General features: G+C 40.9%; 1 protein-coding gene across 4 annotated transcripts; it reads right to left on the reverse strand.

Moving 5' to 3' along the window:
- Positions 1-7,211: 7,211 nt before the first annotated feature.
- lrsam1 (leucine rich repeat and sterile alpha motif containing 1) lies at positions 7,212-26,570 on the reverse strand. 4 transcript variants are annotated; one of them, XM_057018711.1, is made up of 26 exons: positions 26,460-26,570; positions 26,298-26,364; positions 25,549-25,644; positions 25,288-25,344; positions 24,985-25,029; positions 24,822-24,899; positions 24,501-24,569; positions 24,335-24,419; positions 24,129-24,250; positions 23,957-24,047; positions 20,429-20,538; positions 20,301-20,330; positions 19,937-20,059; positions 19,349-19,488; positions 19,236-19,280; positions 17,198-17,268; positions 16,325-16,424; positions 16,134-16,221; positions 15,976-16,050; positions 14,812-14,892; positions 14,500-14,595; positions 10,108-10,206; positions 9,898-10,029; positions 8,897-8,963; positions 8,248-8,444; positions 7,212-8,166 (listed from the first exon to the last, which is right to left on the reverse strand). In XM_057018711.1, the coding sequence occupies exons 3-26, from the start codon at positions 25,615-25,617 to the stop codon at positions 8,044-8,046; spliced, it is 2,193 nt and encodes a 730-aa protein (XP_056874691.1). In that variant the 5' UTR covers positions 25,618-25,644; positions 26,298-26,364; positions 26,460-26,570; the 3' UTR covers positions 7,212-8,043. The 4 variants fall into 4 exon arrangements, with proteins under 4 accessions (XP_056874691.1, XP_056874692.1, XP_056874690.1 ...); XM_057018712.1 differs by having other exon boundaries at positions 8,248-8,441; positions 26,298-26,538; XM_057018710.1 differs by having other exon boundaries at positions 26,298-26,537.
- Positions 26,571-26,652: the final 82 nt, after the last annotated feature.

Here is a 26,652-nt window from a genome sequence, read left to right on the forward strand (position 1 = left end):
GAGCTTGAGACGCGGTTCCGCAGCTTGGAGTTAGCTGGAGTTGCGTCAGGTAGCCAGGGGAAGCAAGCTGCTGTGGAGCTGCCTAGCATAGCTACAGCTAGCGGTCCCCCGGCAGCAGCCGAGCAGCCGGTGCGAGGGTGAAGTTTGCTACCCGCGCTGTTCTTTACTCTTATGTTAAGACTCAGACAAACCACACAAACAACTGGAGTCCTTGCAAGAGAGAGCTGAGCAGCAGTTCAAGCTTCCTCTGTCAACTCTGCTTGTCTGCTGCTAGCTCGCCTCTTTTATTGGTGCAAACAAGATTTATGTTAAACAGGACCTCACAACTCTTTGCCTCCTATCTACTTTTCACATCTTTACGACCTCCTTGTCTTAACGAACAGGATACCTCTAAGTGCTGGTTATGTAAACAGCTCCAGCACTTAGTTCAAACATTGACACATTCCTTTCTCTTAACAGCATTCCTCAAACACTTCAAATCTACACATCACAGCATCTAAATGATAATAGTAATGACAATAATTCTTCTCACACCGGCTAGCCAGGGCGGCTGGGTGACGGTTCGCAGGAAGCGTAGCCCAAACCAAAGGCCCACGGTGCACCACCAACCGCTTCCCGTGGCTAACCGCTTTTCCTCACTGGGCAACACACCCGCTGAGAAACCGACCCTGGTAATTGGCGACTCTGTTTTGCGCTACGTGAAGCCGACTCCAGCGACCATAGTCAAGTGCATTCCGGGGGCCAGAGCGGGTGACATAGAAGCCAATTTAAAGCTGCTGGCGAGACGTAAACGTAAATTTGGTAAAGTTATTATTCACGTTGGAGCAAACGACACCCGGCTTCGTCAGTCGGAGGTCACCAAAATTAACATAGAGTCGGTGTGCAGCTACGCAAAAACAATGTCGGACTCCGTAGCATTCTCTGGTCCCCTCCCCAATCTGGCCGGCGATGAAATGTTTAGCCGCATGTCATCGCTTCGTCGCTGGTTGTCATGGTGGTGCCCCGAAAACCATGTGGCCTTTATAGACAATTGGAGCACTTTTTGGGGAAAACCTCAAAATCCCAGACGGGATGGACACCGTATCTCATTTCTAGTAATTTGGCTAATTTTATTAGACCCAAAGTGACCTGACAATCCAGGGTCCAGACCAGGATGCAGAGTTGTTGTCTTACACACCTCTCTGCTGCTTCCATAGAACCCTCATCCGCCAACAATAACATACTGTATTTAACACTATAGAGGTAGTCTCTGTTCCACGGTTAAAAGTTCACCAAGCACAGAGTGGGGGAGCGGTCAATCACCGTAATCTTATTAAAATTAATACCAAAGCACAAGTTGGAGAAACTAATATTACAATTAAATGTGGACTGTTAAATATTAGATCTCTTTCGTGTAAATCCCTGTTGGTGCACGACCTGATAGCGGATCATCACATTGATTTATTTTGTCTTACTGAGACCTGGCTTCAGGAGGAGGAGTATGTTAGCTTAAATGAATCTACTCCTCCTACCCATCTTAATTATGATAATCCTCATGTTACTGGTCAAGGAGGGGGAGTGGCAGCAATCTATCACTCCAAGTTATCAATTAATCCTCGACCAAAATATGGTTCCAGTTCATTTGAAAGCCTGACTCTTGGCATCACCCATTTGAACTGGAAGGCAGAAAAGCCACTTTTGTTTGTAGTTGTATATCGGCCCCCTGCTGGGCCACATTCAGAGTTCCTATCTGAGTTCTCTGATTTCTTATCTGACTTGGTCCTCAGAATGGACAAAGTCATTATCATTGGAGACTTTAATATCCATGTAGACATTGTAAATGACAGCTTTAGAAATGGCTTCATTACTTGAGTCAGTTGGTTTCCTCCAGCAGATAAACCAACCAACTCATAGCTTCAACCACACCCTAGATCTAGTTCTGACTGTTCTGTTCTGAGCAGATGTCTTTCAGAAAATGCTGTAGCTAAGTTTAAGGAAGTGATCCCTGTGCTAATCCCAGGACCACTGTGTTTCCCCAGGGATCAGTCATTATAATCTTAGCCCTGCTGAGGTTGACTCAGCAGGTTGACCTCACTGAGAATAACGCTTGATTCTGTTGGCCCCCTGAAAAAGAAAATAATAAATCAGAGGAGGTGTGCCCCCTGGTATAATTCACATATCAGGAACCTCAAGCAGAAAGTGCGAAGACTGGAAAGGAAGTGGCATTCTTGTAAAATATATAGCTATCATGCAGCCTGGAAAGACAGTCTGTTAGTTTACAAAAAGGCCCTCCGCAAGGCTAGAACAGCTTATTTTTCTTCTTTAATTGAGGAAAATGAGAACAACCCCAGGTTTCTTTTCAGCACTGTGGCCAAATTAACCAATGGTCACAGTGTTTTAGATCCACATATCCCTTCTTCCCTTAGTGGTGAAGACTTCATGAGCTTCTTCACTGATAAAGTTCTAGCTATCAGAGAAAAAGCTAACCAGGCCATCCCAACAACTGGACCATCACCAGATGTGCTGACTGTGGGAACATACAGGTTCTCCAACGAGCCCTTAAACTCCTTCAGCCCTATATATTTTTCTGAGGTGTCTTCACTAATTCAGAAATCCAAGACCACCACGTGTCTTTTAGATCCCATCCCAACACACCTGTTGAAGGATGTTTTACCATTAATAGGCAGTTCTATCCTGGACCAAATCAATTGTTCTTTAGTGACAGGTTATTGTTAGATCCATTATATTAAAGTTATCTCTTATTTGCTTTTACCTTGTTATATTCTTTATTCTCGTTATATTGTTTCTCATTACTTAATATTTCCTATTATTTGCTAATGCTTAATGTTCATGATGCTTGATATGTCAACTCGAACTTCTCTGGTCAAGGGCGACAGAAATGCGGCGGCTGTTGGAGAAGTGGCATTGACTGGAGACAGAGCTGCAGGGCCTGACACAGGAGCTGTTCTTTTAATCTGTCTGATATAGAAGAATGTGCTGTTTGCGAGCTAAGCTAATCAAATCAGTGAAGGCCTACATATAATCTCACCATTATGATTTACAGTCTTTTGCTTTGTTTGTGACCTGCTATCTTGTGTTTTCCCCCTCCCTTAGACACATTTGACTTCTGTAACTAGGGACCTCCTAATTTCAATAAAAGAAGGATGGTGGGAGGTGTGCGGCAGAACGTGTTGGAGATCTGTAACTGAGCACATCTCTCCGTTCTCCTTGCAAGTAAAATTCAAAACTGTTGTCTTTGCCTCATTTGTTTTTCTCGTGTTTCAGGTTGTTGGAACCTAACAGTTAGGTACCCCGGTCCTACAAGGTGGCAGTGATTAAGCCGTTGCTTAAAAAACCATCATTGGATCCTGATGTCTTAGCAAACTACAGGACGATATCCAACCTTCCTTTTATCTCTAAAATTCTAGAGAAGGTGGTGGTGACTCAGTTACTGGAGCACCTGCAGAGAAACAGCCTGTTTGAGATGTTTCAGTCAGGCTTTAGAGCTCACTACAGCACAGAAACAGCACTTCTTAAAGTTACTAATGATCTTCTCATAGCTTCAGATCATGGACTGGTCTCTATGCTGGTTCTGCTGGACCTCAGTGCTGCTTTTGATACAGTTGATCACAGCATCCTGTTACATAGACTGGAACATGTGATTGGCATTAAAGGGACAGCACTAGACTGGTTTAGATCATATTTATCTGATAGATACCAGTTTGTGCATGTCCATGGCTTTCCCTCTTCATACAGTAGGGATAGCCATGGAGTTCCTCAAGGTTCTGTACTTGGACCAATCCTTTTCACCTTGTACATGCTACCCTTAGGGAACATTATTTGGCAGCATGGGATAAATTTTCAATTTTGCTGATGACACTCAGCTTTATCTATCCATGAAACCAGATGAGACAGAGAAGTTAGTGAAGCTTCAGACCTGTCTTAAAGACATAAAGTCCTGGATGTCTTCAAATTTCCTCCTCCTTAACTCAGGAAAAACTGAGGTCATGGTGTTTGGCCCTGAACCTCTTAGGGATAGATTAGATCACATGATCACTCTTGATGGTATCTCATCACAGTCTCTCTAGTCTCTAGTCTTTCTGTGAGGAATCTAGGAGTAACTTTTGATCAAAATCTCTCCTTCAACTCACACATTAAATTAGTCTCCTAGAAGTGCCTTTTTTCACCTGAGGAACAGCACAAGGATTAGAAAACTACTGACCCACCATGATGCTGAAAAGTTAGATTCAGATTCAGATTCAGATTCAGAGTACTTTATTGATCCCTTTAGGGGGTGTCCATCAGGGAAATTAGCATCTCCAAAAAAACGTACAGCACTGTACAAAATTACCCACCACCATTACACACCATTAAACCTATTAAAGATAATAAAAATAGAATAAAATAAGAAATAAAATAGAATAAATTAAAAATAGAATATAAATATAAATATAAAACTATAAAAATGTAAATAAATGAATAGATGGATGAATGGATGTCATGGTATTATGTTATTGCAGTGTTGTTCCAGTCCTTCTGTTGGCCCTCCTCCCCCCCAGTGAGGAGTTGAACAGTCTGATGGCTCGGGGGATGAATGAGTTCCCCAGTCTGTTTGTCCTGAACTTGGGCAGGCACAGCCTCTGGCTGATCAGGGTTCTCTGGCTGTGGATGACAGTGTGCAGAGGTTGGCGGACATTGTCCATGATGCTCCGCAGTTTGTCAATAGTTCTCCTCTCTGCCAGTGTCGCCAGAGGTTTCAGCTTCATCCCCACCACCGAGCTGGCCCGCCTGATCAGCTTCTCCAGTCTGGAGAGGTCCGCTTTTGTCACACTCCCCCCCCAGCACACCACAGCGTAGGACAGGATGCTGCCTCGTGTTGCTTGTCCAGTCCAGCCTATTGTCCAACCACAGCCCAAGATATTTGTAGGTCTGCACGCCCTCTACCTCCTCCGTTCCTATCTGAACTAGTCTAGGTCTCGGTCGGTCCCTCCCAAGGTATTGACCTTGACCAGTTCTTTAGTTTTGGAGGTGTTGAGCTGCAGGCTGTTGTTGTGGCACCAGGCAACAAAGTCCCTCACCAGGCACCGGTACTCCTCCTCTTTGTCGTCTCTGATACATCCAACGATGGCTGTGTCATCTGCGAAATTCTGGATATGACACATTTCGGAGTTGTAACAGAAGGATGGGGGACAGCACAGTCCCCTGTGGAGCACCGATGCTGCTGACCACAGTGTCAGACGTGATGTCCTTCATCCTGACGAACTGCGGCCTGTCAGTGAGGTAGCTGGAGATCCAAGCAACCAGGCAGGGTTAGTCCATGCATTTGTTACTTCCAGGCTGGACTATTGTAATTCTTTATTATCAGGGTGTGCAAACTCCTCTTTAAAAAGCCTCCAGCTGATCCAAAATGCTGCAGCTAGAGTTTTGACAGGTATTGACAAAAGAGATCACATAACTCCTGTAATGGCGTCTCTTCATTGGCTGCCCGTTAAATTTAGAATAAAACCCTTCTATTGACCTACAAGGTCCTCTGAGGCCTAGCTCCAGCCTACCTGGAGGGGCTAGTGACACCTTACCAGCCCAATAGACCGCTCCGCTCTTAGAATGCTGGTCAACTTGTGGTCCCCAGAGTTTCTAGGAGTAAAATGGGGGGCCGAGCATTTAGCTACCAGGCCCCCCTGCTATGGAACCAGCTCCCTGTCCAGGTATGGGAGGCTGACTCCATCGCTACTTTTAAGATTAGGCTTAAAACCTACCTCTTTGAAAAAGCTTATTGTTACTAATTCTGTAGTTCCAGTTATTATCATAGACAGACAAATTAACATACTTAGGAGGTTGTCTAATCATTAGGTTAACATCTTAGCTATGCTGCTATAGGCCAAGGCTGCCGGGGTCCAGAAACATGATCACCTGACAGGCCTCTGTCACCGCACTGGGTCATGGTTTCCTCTTCCCTCCTCCTCATCAAGTAGACTAGTAATGCTATTTCCTGTGTAGTTTTTCTGCCCCCCCCCTTCTGTATCCATTTACAGGTATCGTCGCCTTCAGAGCTGTATACTGACCTCCGATCCTGCTGACCCACTCAACCAGCAGCTTTTCAATTCAATTTAATTAAAATAATATTATATGGTATTCTTAGGTAGGTAGCTCTAGAGCTATGCCTCTCCTCTAGTCTCTTCTACCCTCCCTCTACCTCCCCTCCTCTCCTCTCCCTCCCTCCCTCCTCTCCTCTCTCTCCTCTCCTCCTCTCCTCTCCTCTCCTCACTCTTTACCTAGCCAGCCATCAGCAGGAGGGTCCCCCTACATGAGCCTGGTCCTGCTCAAGGTTTCTTCCTGTTAAAGGGGAGTTTTTCCTTGCCACTGTTGCTTGTCTGGGGTTAGGCCCTGGGATTCTGGAAAGCGCCTTGAAGCAATTCTGATTGTAAAAGACGCTATACAAATGAAGATTGATTGATTGATTGAATAGAGGTGTTATTGAATATTGAAATGTTTTGCCCTTGATAAGGGCACTGTTACATTGTTGTTAGAGGCATACTATGCGGTTTTGTTTTGTATTTGTTGATGCACTTGGAATTTAAGTTGTTTGTCAGTTAAATTACTGAAAATATAAAAAAAAAAAAAAAAACCCCGATATGGCTCACCTAAACTGGGTGTAATTTGAAATACATTGTCTTAAGAAAAGATAATTTACTGTTATATTGTTATATGCACTTTGCTTTTATTTATGTTGATGGAGATTGTGCGATATGGCTGACCGGGACTGATTCTTATGGTGATTTATGTTCAGACTAGACTAAAGTTATTACAGTAGTAGTCTATGTGTGAATTTATATGGATAAGTTGTTCTGCATTTACAAAATAGAATATATTGACGCTTTCTGTTGTAGCAATTTCTTTATTTGTTACCATGCTTACTCATATTCTCTGGCCCTTTATTTTGCCTCAGATTCATGAACAGGCCCCAAGTCCAAATTAATTGAATAGCCCTGCACTGATTTGTGCACTAAGTATTGAGTGCATATGGATATTCTTTTAAGAAATGACATTTCTGCTTAAAATATGCTTTTTAAATTTTTTTTGTTTAATTTTCCGAGTCACTGAATTTGGGGTTTTCATTATCATTAAAAATATAAATTTTTAAATATATTTCACCTTGTGTAATCTATATTTCAGCTTTCTATGGGTTTCACTTTCTAAAATAAAACCATCTAATAATGTGACAAGACACTCAACAGGATTGTACCAAATCTATTTCAGCACGGTCGCTTGTTTATTTGCAATACATCTCTCAGGTAGGGCTATCCTAGGCTAAGATGAGTGAAATTTAACACTTCATAGCAACCCCGATGACAAGTTTTATACAGAGCCAACATTCATATGTAACAGGTAAAGATAGCTCCTGAAACATACGAATGTAACAAGGTTAAGAGCGCTTCAAAGCATGCAATAGTGAAGTGAATAATTTTGCCTTCATTTAGTTGTGACGTATTATATACATTGGTATATAGGTAGAATATACAGTAAATACATTTAAATAACCGCAAGATGGAAAATAGGGTCAAATAACAATGGCAAATAAAAAATAAAATCAGGACATTAAGGTTCGTGAAATGAAAAAGAGAGTAGTTGCAATGTTAAAAATATTATTTTAATCTTCCAATGATTAAAGATGTCTTGCTTTGCTTAGATCTGCATAGGCTTGCTTACTTTCACAAAATAGATTTAAAATGAAAAAAAAAATCAAAACCCGAGACAAATGGAGACAAATAATGAAACGGGTTCAGTAAACATGGATAAAGGCCTGTATCAGTTGAAAATGTGGAACATGAAGAAAAATCAGACTGAAACACCTGAAATTGTTTACATTGTATGCCTGAACAGAATAAAGATAAAAGAAAGGGAAATATTAAAAATGGTTCCAACAGCACATACAAAGTACTATTTTAATAGGAGTATTGTGGCTCAAATCATTTACCATAACAAGGTGAACTCACAGCAGCTTTAGTATATGACGCATAAATACACAGGATGCAAGAGATCAGCACAGTGTTGTTGCCTCTGGGTTTAGCCATGGTAAAGACGAACACACTGTAATATGGTGCTGCGACACAGAGGACATCCCTGCAATGCACCGCTGCACACCTGACAGCAGCAAACATGACCACAGGGCAAAAAGATGATCTGAGCCTGGACAGACAAACAGGAGGAAGTTATGATTAAACACTCTCTAATAAAAAACTCCTTATATGTATCAATAAAATGAAATACCGCAGCCTCCATGCAGACCACACACTCGGAGATGCCTGGCCCCTCCACAGGGCTGGGAGCTGAAGGTGTAACGGGGGTCCCAGGGGTGACAGGGGAGCTGGGGGCATGAAAGACAATGGCATTGGGAAGTAATGATGGGGTTAAAGGAGGTGACGCCATGGGCACGGATGCTGCCTCATCATTCTTCTGAGATGCTGCTGCAGAAAGTGAAAAAGATGGCCAATCATCACCCTTAATATATGCTGAAATGCATTGATTACAGTATGTAATTGTATAATATTTGAGAACTTTTAGATTCAAAACTTAAACTGGCCTTCCTTTAGCTTTTTGGAAATATTTCACCTCTAAAGTAACTGGAGGGAATACCAGCTACCTACTGTGCAGATGACCACTAATAAACACTAACAACAGCATTCAGTAAATCAGCAATCTTTAACTTTATTTTGCTTGACTACTGATATCTTGCCCTTGTCCATTTCTTTAGTTATAGCAAGTTTAATAAATTTAGAGGGCATAAAGTACCATCTTCTGCAATATTAATTTGCATTGATTGATCGGAATATCTAAGAAAGAAATAAAGTTTACATGGTGCTGATGTCATTTGTCTGATCTAATAATAATTCCAGTTTATGTGATGTGTGTTACATACTTTCAGGGTGATTCTCCTGAGCCCAGTTTAGAAGAGCCTTCTGCACTCCAATTTCATGGATCCCAAGCTGAAAAAAATAAAAAATTTCATTAATTCAACCTTCAATATTCACTAATCTAAATAGATAAATAGAATTACTAGTGCAAAGAAGAAGATAGTAATTCAATAGAGAAAGGCCTGTTGTAACTGGGAAGCGAACATATAACCTTCGTCAAGCAGGAGTATCCCCACTACGCCTCCTGAGTCATTTCCCTTAAAAACTGTGAGCCGCAAACAGCTTTAACCGAACACACAGGAAGCTGAGACCATGTCATCTCCAAATTAACATTTTGATAATAGTTAGTCTCCTCTCCTCTCTTTACCCAGCTGGCCATCAGCAGGAGGACCCCCTTACATGAGCCTGGTCCTGCTCAAGGTTTCCTCCTGTTAAAGGGGAGTTTTTCCTTGCCACTGTTGCTTGTCTGTGGTTAGGCCCTGGGATTCTGGAAAGCACCTTGAAACAATTTTGATTGTAAAAGACGCTATATAAATAAAGATTGATTTGATTTGAAGATTGATTTGATTTAATGCTGACATTATTGTAATAATTTAATCAGTTTAATATATTATGGATTTACAGTGTTCTTAACAATGTAGAGCCTTACCACTATATTAAAAAAAATTATAGCATAGTGGTATAATAATTGTTTATTAAAAATAAAGTACTTATGACGTTTATCACGATTTGAATCATGTATGAGCTGTTTGGTTTATAAAATGTCAATGTAAATGTCAATGATGGAGATTTTTTTGGCACGCAAACACACACAAAAAAAATCAATTGGCTCTGAAAAATTGGGAAAGAAATCAGAAAATATTCACACTGAGAATAGAAAATTTATATAGGTTAACTATTTAATCCTGAAAAAAAATCTTAGTCGAAGTAACTGATGCCTTATTAATAACTAGGAATGATGAGGAAATAACCAACTGATTAAAGGGTAATAATGTTGAACACAGACCTTCTTTAGGTCTGATGACTTCATGTGGCGCAAAGACTCCGTGGTGACTTTATGATGAACCAGGATGGGCAGATAGTGCTGAGCAGACAGTTTGCACAGCATGTTAACCAGTCCAGTCTCCACGCCAGCCTCCTGTCAGAAACATGCAGATTATGCATGAGCTTGCCTGGACATTATGTTGATCACTGCCCTCCATGACACCCTCTGCACCTGCATACGCAGAGTCAGTGGTTTGGTGTTCAGTAGCCTCTGGTACTGGATCATCCAGTAATTCTGCTGGTTGGAGTCTGACTTCAGCTGCATCTCGACCTAAAAAAAAATAAAAATAATGACAAGATCAAAGGGTGAAGACAACAGCAAACAAGACGCACATTAATTTCTACCATCAGTGAAAGTCATCAAGGATGAAAATGAAGATGCATAATCTGTTGCCACTTACTCCCACGGTAGAACAAGTTCCCTAAATATCCAGATACAACTGTGACCCCATTGGAGTCTTCTAAAAATTAGAATTATTGTATTTAATTTTTTTAGATACAGTAATTCTAAAGCATAAGCATAACAATGGGCTAATGACTTTGGCATTATCCCATTATTTAAGTTTAAATTATTAATAGAGTTTATAAATTGGGAAAATCTGGACAACAATAACTGCAAATGGCTAGAAATTTTAAAGATTTCCCACATTTCCCATGAGTCACTTTCATTTGAGAGGAGGAGCTCTGTATCTTTTTGACCACCTACAGAATTGGCAACATTGTACATGATTGTACATCTGCTTGTTTTGTTTTTTTACTGATAAAACACAAGAGTCCAAATCACACTCAAAATCATCTGATTCATATGAGTACTCCCAACTGCACTGTATGATTCATACGTCTAAAAACTTACTTCTAGCAGAGACAACATCTTGCACTGGGTGAAAGGTGTAACTTCATGTTTCATATTAAACAAAATGTCATTTTTTTCATTCACATCCAGTATAAAGTAGTCACCTTCAATCCTATTGCCACAGTAACACTATAAAGGTTACAGAAAGGTGTAATTACTTTAATTTATAACCTCATCTTTAAAGTTTTTAGCCTGGTTAAAGAAGCACAGCAATTCACATGCTTCTCTTAAAATGACATAAAATAGTCAGAACTTTAGTGTGGAACTTTATACACAAAATATTATAATGTATTTTATTACTGCTATCACAAAAGTTATATAAATGGGGCTTATTTTTGGGTAGTACAGAGAGTGAACTATAAAATTTAGATCCAAATATGTTAATTTACTTGCATTTTCAATTCCAGCTTTTTAAAGATAATGTGTTCATATTAATTAGTGTAAAACTGCAAAATATGAACACTTGACTCCAAGGTAGTTTTCTCTGTCAACTGGACTGGGTTTCTTCTCTTGAAAACGTTTCGCCTTCTATCCAGAAGGCTTCTTCAGTTCTGAAATCGCTGGGGAAAGAGCTTGAAAATATATAGCCCCTGTGGACCATTTGCATGCTAATGATCTGGGTGGTCACCTGAGAGTCGTTAGCAGGGTCGTTGGTCGGGTCGTTCACCTAGTTTCTGTTGAGGTGTCTCCCCTTTGTCTGCTGGATCACATGGTGGTGAGTCACTGGGTCTCCTGGAATGGTGTGAATGTTTGTTTTGCTGTTGGAAGGAGTGGAGGACTGCATTGTATGTGGGTGATAGGAAGTGCCTCAGGCCACCACCTCTGTTTAAGGATGGTTTTTCCAATTTGACATGGATAGCTTCCTTGACCCCCCTTTCAAACCAGCGGTCTTCTCTGGCCAGTATCCTTACTTGGCTGTCCTCGAAGGAGTGCCCACTCTCCTTTAGGTATAAGTGGACTGCTGAATCTTGACCTGACGAAGTGGCACGTCTGTGTTGTCCCATTCTTCTGTGGAGAGGTTGTTTGGTTTCCCCAATGTACAGTTCCTTGCATTTCTCCTGACACTGTACAGCATAAACAACATTACTTTGTTTGGGTCTTGGTGTCTTGTCCTTTGGGTGTACTAACCTCTGTCTGAGAGTGTTGCTGGGTTTGAAATGAACCGGTATGTCGTGTTTCTGGAGGATCCTCCTAAACTTCTCCGAGACTCCGGACAGGTAGGGGATGGAAACGCTGCGGCGTTTGTTTCTCTCCTCCTCTCCTTTGCTGGGGTCTCGCTTTCTTGAGGTTTTGGTGAAGGCCCAGTCTGGGTAGCCACATGTTTTGAGAGCTGTCTTAATGTGGTCCTGTTCCTTCTTTCTGCCTTGGGATGTGGTGGGTATTTCTCTGGCCCGGTGTTGAAGAGTTCTGATCACTCCCAACTTATGTTCCAGTGGGTGGTGAGAGTCAAACTGAAGGTACTGGTCGGTATGTGTAGGTTTTCTGTAGACTTTGATGGTGAGACTTCTGTCCTCAGTGATCTTGACTGCGCAGTCCAGAAAGGCCAGACTGTTTCCTTTTACATCTTCCCGGGTGAATTTTACATGCTCGTCTGTTTTGTTGAGGTGATCGGAGAACGCTTCCAATTCTTGTGTTTGAATTTTGACCCAGGTGTCATCCACATACCTGAACCAGTGGCTTGGCGCAGTTCCTGTGAAGGATGTCAGGGCCTGGGATTCCACCTTTTCCATGTATAGATTGGCAACTATGGGGGATACTGGTGAGCCCATGGCACAGCCATGTTTCTGCCTGTAGAAGCCTTCTTTGTATTGGAAATAGGTGGTGTTCAAACACAGGTCCAGCATGGTGCAGATTTTTCTTGTCCAATAGAAGGTGCTTGTGGATGATGTCTATGGCGCTGGCGGTGGGGATGCACGTGAAGAGTGACGTGATATCATAAGATACCATAGTCTCTTCTGGAAGTAGTGTGAGTCCACTGACCTTTTGAGCAAAGTCTTGGGAGTTTTTGATGTGGTGTGGTTGGTTCATCATGGTTCATCAAAAACTCCCAAGACTTTGCTCAAAAGGTCAGTGGACTCACACTACTTCCAGAAGAGACTATGGTATCTTATGATATCACGTCACTCTTCACGTGCATCCCCACCGCCAGTGCCATAGACACCATCCACAAGCACCTTCTATTGGACAAGAATCTTCCAGAAAGAACAACCTTAACACCGGCCCAAATCTGCACCATGCTGGACCTGTGTTTGAACACCACCTATTTCCAATACAAAGAAGGCTTCTACAGGCAGAAACATGGCTGTGCCATGGACTCACCAGTATCCCCCATAGTTGCCAATCTATACATGGAAAAGGTGGAATCCCAGGCCCTGACATCCTTCACAGGAACTGCGCCAAGCCACTGGTTCAGGTATGTGGATGACACCTGGGTCAAAATTCAAACACAAGAATTGGAAGCGTTCTCCGATCACCTCAACAAAACAGACGAGCATGTAAAATTCACCCGGGAAGATATAAAAGGAAACAGTCTGGCCTTTCTGGACTGCGCAGTCAAGATCACTGAAGTCTCACCATCGAAGTCTACAGAAAACCTACACATACCGACCAGTACCTTCAGTTTGACTCTCACCACCCACTGGAACACAAGTTGGGAGTGATCAGAACTCTTCAACACCGGGCCAGAGAAATACCCACCACATCCCAAGGCAGAAAGAAGGAACAGGACCACATTAAGACAGCTCTCAAAACATGTGGCTACCCAGACTGGGCCTTCACCAAAACCTCAAGAAAGCGAGACCCCAGCAAAGGAGAGGAGGAGAGAAACAAACGCCACAGTGTTTCCATCCCCTACCTGTCTGGAGTCTCGGAGAAGTTTAGGAGGATCCTCCAGAAACACGACATACCGGTTCATTTCAAACCCAGCAACACTCTCAGACAGAGGTTAGTACACCCAAAGGACAAGACACCAAGACCCAAACAAAGTAATGTTGTTTATGCTGTACAGTGTCAGGAGAAATGCAAGGAACTGTACATTGGGGAAACCAAACAACCTCTCCACAGAAGAATGGCACAACACAGACGCGCCACTTCGTCAGGTCAAGATTCAGCAGTCCACTTACACCTAAAGGAGAGTGGGCACTCCTTCGAGGACAGCCAAGTAAGGATACTGGCCAGAGAAGACCGCTGGTTTGAAAGGGGGGTCAAGGAAGCTATCCATGTCAAATTGGAAAAAACATCCTTAAACAGAGGTGATGGCCTGAGGCACTTCCTATCACCCACATACAATGCAGTCCTCCACTCCTTCCAACAGCAAAACAAACATTCACACCATTCCAGGAGACCCAGTGACTCACCACCATGTGATCCAGCAGACAAAGGGGAGACACCTCAACAGAAACTAGGTGAACGACCCGACCAACGACCCTGCTAACGACTCTCAGGTGACCACCCAGATCATTAGCATGCAAATGGTCCACAGGGGCTATATATTTTCAAGCTCTCTCCCCAGTGATTTCAGAACTGAAGAAGCCTTCTGGATAGAAGGCGAAACGTTTTCAAGAGAAGAAACCCAGTCCAGTTGACAGAGAAAACTACCTTGGATACAATGACCTGGATGATTGAGAATCTACACAGACATGAACACTTGACACACACTCACACACACAGTACTACTATCACTAGAACTACCACTACCGAGTGTGTGCTCACCAGAACCTGACGGAGTTCTTGCTCTCTTTGGTCTCTTTGTTTCATTAACTGCTGCAGCATGCCACTAAGAGCGCTTCGCTGCTCCACCAAAAACTCCTGCACACAAACACATCTGTTGAGGCACCATGACTACACATTTAGATACACCCACTACTCAATGGAATTACCATGTACATGGTATTGTGTGGTTTGAAGAAGTGTAAATCATTTTGAATATGTTGTCATGGAGATGTGACAAAGCAATTCCTTCAATGACAATAATAAAAAAAAGGTATAAAGTGGCAAAAAAGGCAAAAAAGTAGGTGCACCCACCTGCAAGTTCTCAGTGTCCAGATTGCGTCTTTTAATCTCTAATTTAGTCAGCTGCTTTAAATCATCCTCTATTAGCTTAATCTGGAGACAGTGGAGAAGCAAACATGAAGCCAACATAAGAGATGTGTTCCAAAACTGAAATTTGGATGAAAGCGCTAATGACATGGTTGACTGATTAACAAAACTTAAGTTCATCACGGGCATCCAACTGAGAACCAAAGAGGCTAAAATAAATTACTTAAGATGAGTCAAAAGAGCTACAGTATACTGAGATTTGACGTAGATCGTTACTGAATAAAAACAAACAAAATAATTATAAGTATTTATAGCAGCTTAACAACTGGAGAAAACTCCTTGAACCTACAGAGCATACACCTATTCATATACATTAAATTTACTGTAAACCAAAATATATTTGTCTCTGAAATAGGCTACTTTTTGGAAGGGGTCCATCTTAAAAGAGTGAATCTTTAAGTAATTTTGGTCTGAAGTCCATCGGCATAACAAGACAGGAAGGGTCTTAAAATGTTTAAGCACCGGTACAAACATGAATCAATACTTGCTTACATCAATACAACATGTATTGTGGGAACAAAATGTACACTGACACAGTATGTTGAATGCAACATGTGGAGTAACATGTCTGAGTACTGAATCAGATTCACCAGGATCTTAAATTTATGGCTGGTCAAACTGTACAAACCACAGGTTTGTACAGTTTATCAAAACTACCTTTTTATCTTTATCAAAAGTATGTGAGTAACTTTCAATAATTAAACAGCCCCCAATTTCCACTCTTTTTGCACAAAATATATCTGAAATAGGGCAATGGTAGGTCAGCCTGTAGGGGACAGGACTATGAAACTTGGTTCAAGCCCTGGAACAGACAAAATTTGGAAGGTGTTCTGTTAGTATGGAGCCAGCCCCTGCTTTTGTTTTTTTTGCAAGGTACCGACCCCCAAATGCTTGCATAGGGAACCTTTGGCTCCCAACACCCGTGATGAGCTGACAGACTCATTCAGGGGTGTACCCTGCCTTCAACCATATGCAGCTGGGACAGACTCCATGATCCCAAAAGGGATAATGTGGCCATGAAAAGAGAGAGATATCTGAAATTACATGTTTGGCCTTTACCCTTTGCTATCTAGATTATCATACAAAGACCTGGTCACGAATGTAGTTGTGCACGGCATCTTTCTGCAGCTGCAGGGCCTGAAATGCAGCTTTCTGCATCTCCTCCTACAGACAAAAATAACAACATATGATTAGTTATATAAATACTCCACCATGCCTTGTTTTTTTCTACACTAACTAGATCTCACCTCCTGTATGATTTGGGTAATGGCTTTAGATTTGTCCAAAAGCTGCAGGGACATCACCCTATCAAACTTTCTGTCAAAATACTCCATACTGTCCCAAAACAGAAGGTGATTTCAGATCAATTACTTCTCTAAAATATTTGATTTGAGAGCTAACATATATTAGCTGATTAAGGTTTGTGTTTCAGTTGTACCTTTTGCAGGTCTCAGACACTAGAGTCTGTCTGCGGACATCGTTGACCTCGTGCAGGAGACTCATGGTACTGCTATCTGAGAGCATCCTTTGCATGGCCACTAAAATGATGAGGAATAGAATAAAGGAGCCATGTTCAGATAGCTGACAACCTAAACATGATCTTGATGTGATTTGATCACTGACAAGTCTTTTTCCAGTAGGATTCAGTCACATATACATATTATACTTACTGGTTTCAGATTAAAATACCCACAAAACCACTTGAATTTAAAATGATTAAGCAGTATAATGCATGAGTGAACCTGGAGCTGATTACGCAGTTGAAGATAAATGCCTGTTCACAATAAAAGCTGAATGAAAGAATAAAAACTATATTTAGTGCGGGTTATGTGACTGCCCAATCTGATAAACAAAAATATAACATTTTAACCTTTTATTTGTTGAATGCTCACTAGCTGTCCGTGATGGCTCAATTTAGGACAATATAGCAAAATAAGATGTTCATGGTGTTTATAGTCAAAGATTGTGCTTTTTGACAAGGTAATGATGTGCACCACAGCTGATAATAATGGATGATATGAATAACGGTGCAGATGATTTACTTTGAAATGTAATTTCCAGAGTGAGACTGGCAAAAGAGTTGGTATAAGCAAGGCTTTGAATAAATATGGCCACTAACTTGAAATGTACAACACAGATCATTGAAAAAAGTATTGCTGATATTCAAAGGATTTTTTCCCCCAAGAAAATCTTGTTTTTTTAAATGACCACATTCATGACTCGAAAAACGTACATTTCCAAGCAATAATTTGTTGCAATGTCGTCACCAAGTAAAACAAAACCAAAAAAACTCCATAAAACATTAGCTGACCTGCTACCTCCTTCTTCCTCAGTGAATTTGCTTCTTCCTGTGTGATGGCAGCCAAATGCTCCATCCGGATGCTGAAGACAAAACAAAAAACTTAAGTGATTATGCAAAAGCGCCAGAAAATAAAAAAGGGGTAAAATATACATTTATCAAAGTGACAGGTTGTGATTATTTCAAACCAGGAGATTGCGGTTCATGTGTTTTCCCGTGTTTAGATTTTTCTTTTTTTATTCCTATTTAAGATGTTTAAATTAGGATGTTAACAGTCTCTTCAGTTAAACTTCTCACGACGGCAGTGATAAAAGTTAGATATTTTTTAAAACTAAATACAGTACTCAATAAGATCAGAAGGTTTTTCTTTTTCTCTCTCTTTTTTTTTTTAGAACAGAGATTTTAATAGACCTGTTTTCCTTTGAGTAAAGGACACCCTACCTGTTACAACATCTGCATTCTGAGGTCATGGTGGTTAATTCGCTGTGGTACTCTTATGCTCTTGACCATGGATTACTGTTGTTCCCCATCACCAAAATCCATACCTCCACTGCCATGAGGGGGCTTATTTACCAAATAAAATTTTATAGGATTTATAGGATAGGAATACATCACCCAGTGTAATGAATTTAAGTGTATTATTGGGGATGTTTTTTTTTTTTTCTGACTCCATAAAAACACCTACGTGGAATGTAGAGTGCTATATAAAAACCTACCTCTTTGAAAAAGCTTATTGTCACTAATTCTGTAGTTGCAGTTATTATCCTAGACATACAAATGATCATACTTAGGGGGTCGTCTAATTATTAGGTTAACATCTTAGTAGGCTGAGGCTGCCAGGGTCCAGAAACACGATCACCTGTCAGGCCTCCTAACCCCACTGGGTCACCCCACTGGGTCACCCCACTGGGTCACGCTCTGCTTTGCTCTCCTCTCCACCAAGTAGACCAGTGATGTTATTTCTTGTGTAGTTTTTCTGCTTCTCCCCTCCCCTGTCTTCTGTATTCATCTACAGGTATCGCCGCCTTCATAGCTGTAAGCTGACTTACTGGCCTCCGACCCCGCTGACCCACTCAACTCTACCAGCAGCTTATTTTAATTACAGTGGGACCTCTACTTACGAACATCTCTACATGCGAAATTTTCAGGTTACGAAACGTCTTAACGGGAAATGATTTACTCTTGTTACAAAAGAAATTTCAGGATACGAAAGGCAAAAATACGCTACGGCTGCTACTCGCAGCTCGCGGAGTTTAGCGAACGCAAACTTGCTTGTAGCTGCTGTGCCATTGGCTATCACCTAGCATTTTCCTGTCATCCCATTGGCTAGGAGGAACGTCAATCTGTACAGTGTTGCCTTCGTTTAACTTTTATTTATTGTGGGTGTTCGTATGTTTGTCCATTAGATTGTGGGGCTACCACAAGTGTTACCGTTCGTTGCTAGTAATGACAGCTAATGTAAGATTAGCCTGTAAAAAAGTTCATTTTGTTCCTGGAGAAGCTTTGCACTGAATTCCTACATTTATTGTGCGGTAATCTAATGATAACATGTATTTGTTACATGCTTGGAACGGATTAGGGCATTTACATGGAAAACACGTCTCTACTTACGTAATTTTCAGGTTACGAAACAACTTCTGGAACGAATTAATTTCGTAAGTACAGGTCCCACTGTAATATAATAATATATTTCTATGGTCTACCTATTCTCTCCTCTACCTGTCCTACCCCCTCTCCTCCCTCTCTACCCAGCCGGCCATCAGCAGGAGGGTCCCCTTACATGAACCTGGTCCTGCTCAAGGTTTCTTCCTGTTAAAGGGGAGTTTTTCCTTGCCACTGTTGTTTGTTGGGGGTCAGGCCCTGGGATTCTGTAAAGTGCCTAGAAACAATTTTGATTGTAACAGACGCTATATAAATAAAGAGTGATTGATTCATTGATTTTATCAATCATTGATTTTATCAATCATTGATTTTATCAGTCAATGAATCAAGGGTGTTGAAGGTGGAAAGAAAAAGCTGTCAGAAAGACATCATCAAGGTCACTGCTCACCGATCTTCTTCCAGGGCTTGAAAAAAGGCTGCACTCTTTTTCTGCCTGAATAAACAATAAAAAGTTACCAGAAATTCAGAAATAGTGAACAGATGAACACGCATGATTTTTACCTGTTGTTGTCCATCAGCATGTTGTTGATGCGACTGCTGATATCATCTTCAGCCTGTCGGACCTTCTCCAACATCAGCATCCTTTCTGCATCCTGGACCTTCTGCTGCTGGCTGACCCCGTGTTCGAGACGCTCTTGCTCCTACATAAAACCAAAATTGAAATCCAATTTTAAATACACTAATGAAGTGCCTGTATTAGATTTGAATTTGGAGGGGACATTGACTTTCTGATTGACCCATTTTTTCCTTTTTCTTTTAGAAAGCTCTACACTTGTGTGGAAAGAAAAAACTTCTGTGCATACATGAGCTTTAAGAAGTTATGTTTGTTGTAATGTATTTAAGTATTTCAGAGTACTAATTGATAGAACGAAGAAGTGAATTTAGTTACCAATTCAGATAATGCCAGATCTTTGAATAGTTAGATTAAAAACGTGGTTACATGTTAGTGTTGTTCCCCACATTTGTCTGGGTAACAGATGATTGTATATCATTCCATATCAATGGAGTCTAGTTCGTAGCCAGTGTCAAATTCTTACGTAAAATAACACATTTTTTTATTTGTTTATTTATTTAATGCAAGTTGTGTACCTGTCGGACTGAGCTGAGCATGCTTTCCTTGTGGGCGATGTTCATGAGAAAAAGCTGTGTGTGTTCTTTTTGCTTCTCCTCCAGGTGTCGTTCAAAATCAAGTTTTTGCTGCTGCTTCTCCTCCTGCAGGACAGAGGTACAGGTCACCTACACATGCACTCACACTATACAGCAAAAGCAGAGATAGTTTATTATTAACTGCTAACGAAATGTATTATTTGATAAACGGGGGAAATGATTGTGAAAGACTAAAAGTGCTCATTTTAAAATGTATTTTTAAATTAAACTGATGTGAAAATGAAAATATAAAATATATCCAAACAAGGCTGAATAGAATGTAGACTGGGTCACTTGAGTCCCTCACCTTTCTCTTCTCATAGTTGCTGAATTTATTCTGGAAAGGAGTGAAAACTGTGACTTATACAATTCTGTATTAATACAGCTACTATCACTCACAAAGTGTTATTTGTGTTAGTATATTGGACATTGAACCTTCCAGGCTTCCTCAAGGCTGTCAAAACTGTTGGTATCCTGTTTGCCACAGTCATGTTCCAGCACTGGCAGCAGATACTGGGATGGTGGGCAGTATTCAATCACAACCTCTGAAAACAAATAAAGAACAACATGCATTTAACCATCTACTTCCAAATAAGGCAACCCAACTCCCTAAATAAAGCTGCATCTCCAGAGATTACAAATAATGAAATCCAAATATAGTTATACATTGAGCATATTGGTGGTTTATGCACTTTATAAACTATGTATGTAATCTGGTCTAAAAATGAACATTTGAAAAGATAATTGAAGATCTACAATGTCTTTCAAGATACAGGGACAGAAATTTAATGGAAAAGGTAACAGGACAGACGGTCGATTAGATTCTTAGCTGCTCGGTCAACGCAATCATGTTTCATTACTGCCAAGGGTTCCCAAACCATATGTTCTAAAAGCAGCTCATTGGGGCTTAAGCCTGTACTCTCTTGTACAGGTTCCTTAGCAGAGAACTTTAAGCATGAGAGCTGTTTTTCCCAGCACTGATCTAAGTCAGTACAATAAGTAAGTAGTAGAGACTTAAGAGTTGGTAGGAACCGTTCCAGTGCCCCTTGGTTCTTGCCGTGATAAGCCTATGATTGGTTCTGTTAAATGCGCAGCAGTTTCAACACCTGCCCATATATGCGAGATTCTCCTCTCCCTCTCCTCTCTCTTTACCCAGCCGGCCATCAGCAGGAGGGTCCCCCTACATGAGCCTGTTCCTGCTCAAGATTTCTTCCTGTTAAAGGGGAGTTTTTCCTTGCCACTGTTGCTTGTCTGGGGTTAGGCCCTGGGATTCTGGAAAGCGCCTTGAAACAATTTTGATTGTATAAGACACTATATTAATAAAGATTGATTTGATGAAAAACTGGTAACTTTACAGAGGTATAGAAATTAACTAGGAAACCATTTGTTAAAGATTATGCAAAATATACACACTTGCAACATGACTGAGCTCAGCAGACGGCAACTTCAATTGGCAACACTGGCCAAACACCAACACAAACTATTTCATGGTAAAGAACAACCTTGTGCAATAGAACAGAATGAAGTTTCAATCCCACTCCACGATTGATGACACAATCACTAGCATAAAAAAAAAAAAAAGAATACACTATCGGTACGTAGAATCCCCATTATCCTTCAATATTCTTAGATTTTCACATCACGATCAACCTGCAATAGGGACCCCTCCTAAAAAAAGCTGCATAATCATCTGCTTCATCATGTAGGCCTGCCAGAATCAGGAGCAGAATCAGCAGGGCCTCACAGCACCTTAACAAAGCACACTAAAGTAAAAAATATCATTGCCGTATTTTCCGAACTATAAGTTGTACTTTCTTTCATAGGTTGGCTGGTCCTGCAACTTACATTCCGGACCGACTTATTCATGAAATTATATATGTATATGGATGTATATATGTATGTGTATATGTTCACATACACACACCCACCCACCCACACACACCCACACACACCGAGAAAACATACCAGTGGCTGACAAAGGCCGGGCTGAAAGACAGCACAGAGGCACTAATCATGGCTGCACAAGAACAGGCCCTGAGCACCATAACAATAGAGGCCAGGGTCTACCATACCAGACAAGACCCCAGGTGCAGACTGTGTGGAGATGCCCCTGAGACAGTCCAGCACATCACAGCAGGGTGCAAGATGCTAGCAGGCAAGGCATACATGGAGCGGCATAACTAGGTGGCTGGCATAGTGTACAGGAACATCTGCACCGAGTATGGACTGGAGGTCCCAGGGTCCTGCCGACCTTTGACACCAATGACCCAACACTTACTGCTTGTTGTGATTAATGTACTTGCATGATCTCTGCCTATTCTCTCCTCTACCTGTCCTCCCCTTTATTTCCTCCCTCTCTACCCAGCAGACCATCAGCAGGAGGGTTCCCCCTCCCCACTGGTCCTGCTCAAGGCTTCTTCCTGTTAAAGGAGAGTTTTTCCTGCCACCATTGCTTGTTGGAGGTCAGGCCCTGGGATTCTGTAAAATGCCTATAGACTATTTTGATTGTAACAGTGACTATATAGATTGAGTGACAGTGTGAGTGCGAAATCACAGCACTCCTCCATGGAATGACACAGTTGGAGGAATAGTGCACTGTACAGGTGTTCAAGCACAGTCACATACATAAGTCACAAAAAGTCACGTAATGTGAACATTATGCATTTACCACATAGTCACAACCTTGCGTGGTCAATAAATCTGGACATTTGGGTCAGACTGTTCTAAAAATTAGAAAAACAAATGAATAAAAAGTGAGCGATGTTTTCCCACTATGGCAACCATGTATAAAAAAGTTTTAACTAAAGCTGCTAGCAGCATTGATAGGACCCTCACACTACCATGAACGTCAGGGGGCTGGCATGTCGGATGTGACGGCTGGAGGCCAAGCAACAAACTCCTGTGTCATCACAGAGGGCAAGCAACATGTCATGCAGGGCTTGCTTCATGTTCCAGAAGCTCAGTCTTTATTCATAAAGTGACTGGTTTGTCAGGTCACTTTGGGTCTTAGAAATGAGAGAAGCATCCCGGGTGGGATGGACACTGTCTCTCCGAATCAGACCATGATTTTCCCCAGAAATTGTTCCAATTGTCTCCTAAGGACACCTGGTTTTCGGGGCACCACCGTGACAGCCAGAGATGAATCAACGACATGTGACTAAACATTTCATCGCTGGCCAGATTTGATAGGGGGCCAGAGAATGTCCAACATCATTTTGGCGTGATTACACACCGACACTACATTAATTCTGGTGACCTCCGACTGACAAAGATCACAGAGTCTCACCTCTGGATCCATAAATGAGCTTCTGCACCTATTGCCTTCACTAAAGGAGGTAGAAGAGTAATAATTTCACACACTGAACAGACACAAGGTGAGACAGGTTAAACAGATAGTGAGGCCATGCTAGTGCTAATGATCAGTAGAAACGGCAGATCAAAATATCCTGTGACAAATGCGAGTCGTGTAATTGTTCAATTTGATTTTTTTTTCTTGTTGTAGGCAAGTAAATAGAACTGCCCAAGTATTTAACTTTAAATGAAGTGATTGTTCTCTTTGCAATTTATCAGTACCCATGACTCTAGATTGCACAGGTCAAAGAAGATTGAAGACAATCCCATCAATGCTCTAGGAGGAGTTTTCAAAAGAATTAGGCATGCAAATTAGAAACATAAGGTCACAATGGAACCTTAAAGTCTAAATGTTGGACCTGACCTGAGGTGGCGCAGTAAAGCCATTTCTGCATAAATCTATTTTTCGAGCACAGTTAAGCCCTGAAAAAGCCGATCTTAATTAGTTAAGAAAAAATATATAATAAATCGGGGGTAGGGGCCTAAAAGGGGATGGGGACATTTCGGCTTTGGCACGGAACAAGTGGCCCTAGTTTAAATGCACTCTAAGAGTCAACAAATTATATTGCTATGAAAATCACACATGTCTTGGGAGGATGAGTGGAGTCTCACCAGAGCAGAGGAATCGCTGGATGCTCTCTGTACCCTCAACACACACAGATGAAGGTGGATAGGTCATCATGGCAGCATCAAGGGTAAAGGTCTGTGATAACACATGAAGGATTTGTTTAAACTAATATACACTGTATGATCTGGTAGGGATAGCTATAATTTTAAGACACACCTCAAGGGTACGGATGTAAGCCAGTTGTTTGGGCAGCTGGACAATGTTGTTGTCACTGACATTCAAGGTTCGCAGGCTACTCAGAGAACCAATTGAAAACGGCAGTTCACATAGACAGTTTCCTAACCACACATTGGGGAAAAAGAAAATGTTTTTGGCACTTGTTCATTTTCTGTCTCACTGGTACTAAGCTGTTAAAATCATACCCTTCACATTAAGAGTCTGCAGAAGCTGCAGATCTCCAATAGAAGGTGGCAGAGATTTTAAGCGGTTCTTCTCCAAGTTAAGAATCTGATAAGTCGGACCAAAAATACAAAGCATCACTTGTTATCTCTTCATGTCTACTAAAATCTAATTTTAAAATAGCTCTACCTGCAATGATGTCAGTTTCCCAATGTCCTCTGGAAGTGAAGTGAGCTTGTTCTCATGCAAATCCAAAACCTTTTGGATAAATACAGTTTTCTTTTTTATTGTGTGAACCTGTATCACCTATCCCACTACAATAAAATAGTGAAGATTACTGTTAATAATATTTGCACCACTCGAAGATTATTTTTTTTGCATATGTATCTGTGCATTCCACTAAGACACTAAGACACTAGATATTTTCATATTTTCAATATTTCATTGCTGTGGCTTCCTGGTGTACATTAAAAACAAACATTAAAAACGTTTAACTAATATTTTAATTACCTTTAATGTGGCAAGTGTACCGATATCACAACCCTTAGGCACAAGTGACCTCAACTCATTGTTATGGAGAATCAGGACCTGAAAGAGAGGACATATGGACTCAACTTGCAGCACACATGCACAAACACACCTTTATTTCTTTATCTCTTAAAAATGTCCTTACCTTTTTCTGTATAACCTTGCAAATGGAATAGGCACTAGTAGGAACCTGTGGCAGAAATGGTCCAGGATAGGTTAGTGTAATGCAGCAAACACAATTAACATAAAAAATTATCACTTTTTAAACAACTAAACACCACGGAAATATTTGGATAATGACACATTAATAATGTGGGAAAACAACCGTAGACTCCACTGACTGAATCAGTAATCAATGGAAAAACTGAAGATTTTAGACATAGAATGACTAAATGATTTAACAAGAAATAATTTATATCCCTCAAGTCAAACTAGAAATAAAACTCACCTCTGAGAGTTCACAGGCAGAGATATCCAGGACGTCATCAGCGCCTGCCTCCTTTGACTAAAACCCAATAATTATTAATTGTTATAGATATAAATTATTTCAGACAAAATACATACTGCTATGCTTCCACAATCGGGAAGCTACATATATTAAGTTCAAAATTAAACTCAAATCTCTGTCTTTTGAGACAAATATGTTTTAGGAACTTGAGAATAAATAGTATAATTTCATATCATTTAAAAAGGAAACCAATCTAATCACCAGACACAACTGAAATTCCAGTTTTTTCTTGGAGTCTTCGCTGGGCTTCTTTTTGAAGAACAGAGGCATCCCGAGTCTTGTTTATTGTCTATTTGTCTGCAGACAGAATAATGTTTCAAAATTTACACTCTCTGGTAAAGACTGCCCTATATGTCCTGATCCTTAGCTTGCATCATCATTTCTCCACTTAATTTCTCTCACAGCTGGGTGTGTTTACTGTGTCTGTTTGTTTGTTTTGTTTTTTTTAAGTAATAAAACACAATTACATTAATGTCCACGCTCCTCGTTTATGGAAATGCATTGCAACGATTTTCTTTACTGGATGCGGCTCGGATTATCGTATATTACACATCAATGTACTACACCTTACTCTCACAGTCCAATGACATGATTTTACAGGATATGTGAATTTGCTAAAATAAAATGGCCTGTCTGCAAATGTGAGTGCGATTGCTTGTTTTTATATAGTGTACTAGCCTGCAACAAGCTGGCAGCCCGTCCAGGGTGTAGCCCGTCTCTTGCCGAAAGGCAGCATGAATTGATACAAATTAAACACGTATACAATTTGGACAGTTCAAATGTCAACATAAAGGTAGCACGATATTTCGTATCCATATCATCATTAGCATACGTACCAGCGATCCACATAATGAAAACAAACAAACTGTACCATGTTCATGGTATATCTAAAATGGTAAACTGCAGACTAAATTTAATTAATTGAACAAACTACGTCGTTTCATACTTACTGGTAGTGTATTGATGGCGTTTCACTATTCTTCCCTGGAACCAGGACAAATGGTAAACCTTACAGCGCTTTTTAATGATTTATAAACAACCGTGTTAGTTATCAGATACCGTAGCGTAAATTGAATATAAATGTCACAGTAACAAACTTTGTAAATCCTTACAGCGAAATTAAATAACAGCGATCCTATTTTGAAAGCAGTCCAAATTATTTATTTCTTTTCTACAACTTTTAAAACAATACACTATCGCCCCCTACGGCTTTGGAGTGTGAGCAAGAAAACAGTCCACCACATATGCAGGTACCCGCCCAGCTTTTTCTTCTTCTTTTGATTTTAACGGTAGTTGGAATCCGTG

The sequence above is a fragment of the Takifugu flavidus genome, chromosome 20 (genome assembly GCF_003711565.1).
Source record: "Takifugu flavidus isolate HTHZ2018 chromosome 20, ASM371156v2, whole genome shotgun sequence".
Taxonomy (NCBI): Eukaryota; Metazoa; Chordata; class Actinopteri; order Tetraodontiformes; family Tetraodontidae; genus Takifugu; species Takifugu flavidus.

Coding starts and splice junctions, on each gene's coding strand:
- lrsam1 (XM_057018711.1), bottom strand. CDS start 25,617: ATGCCTCTGTTCTTCAAAAAGAAGCCCAGCGAAGACTCCAAGAAAAAA. Junction 24,251..24,334: donor GCAGACTCTTAATGTGAAGG/GTATGATTTTAA, acceptor ATGTGTGGTTAG/GAAACTGTCTATGTGAACTG. Junction 20,539..23,956: donor CCAGCGATTCCTCTGCTCTG/GTGAGACTCCAC, acceptor ATTTGTTTTCAG/AGGTTGTGATTGAATACTGC.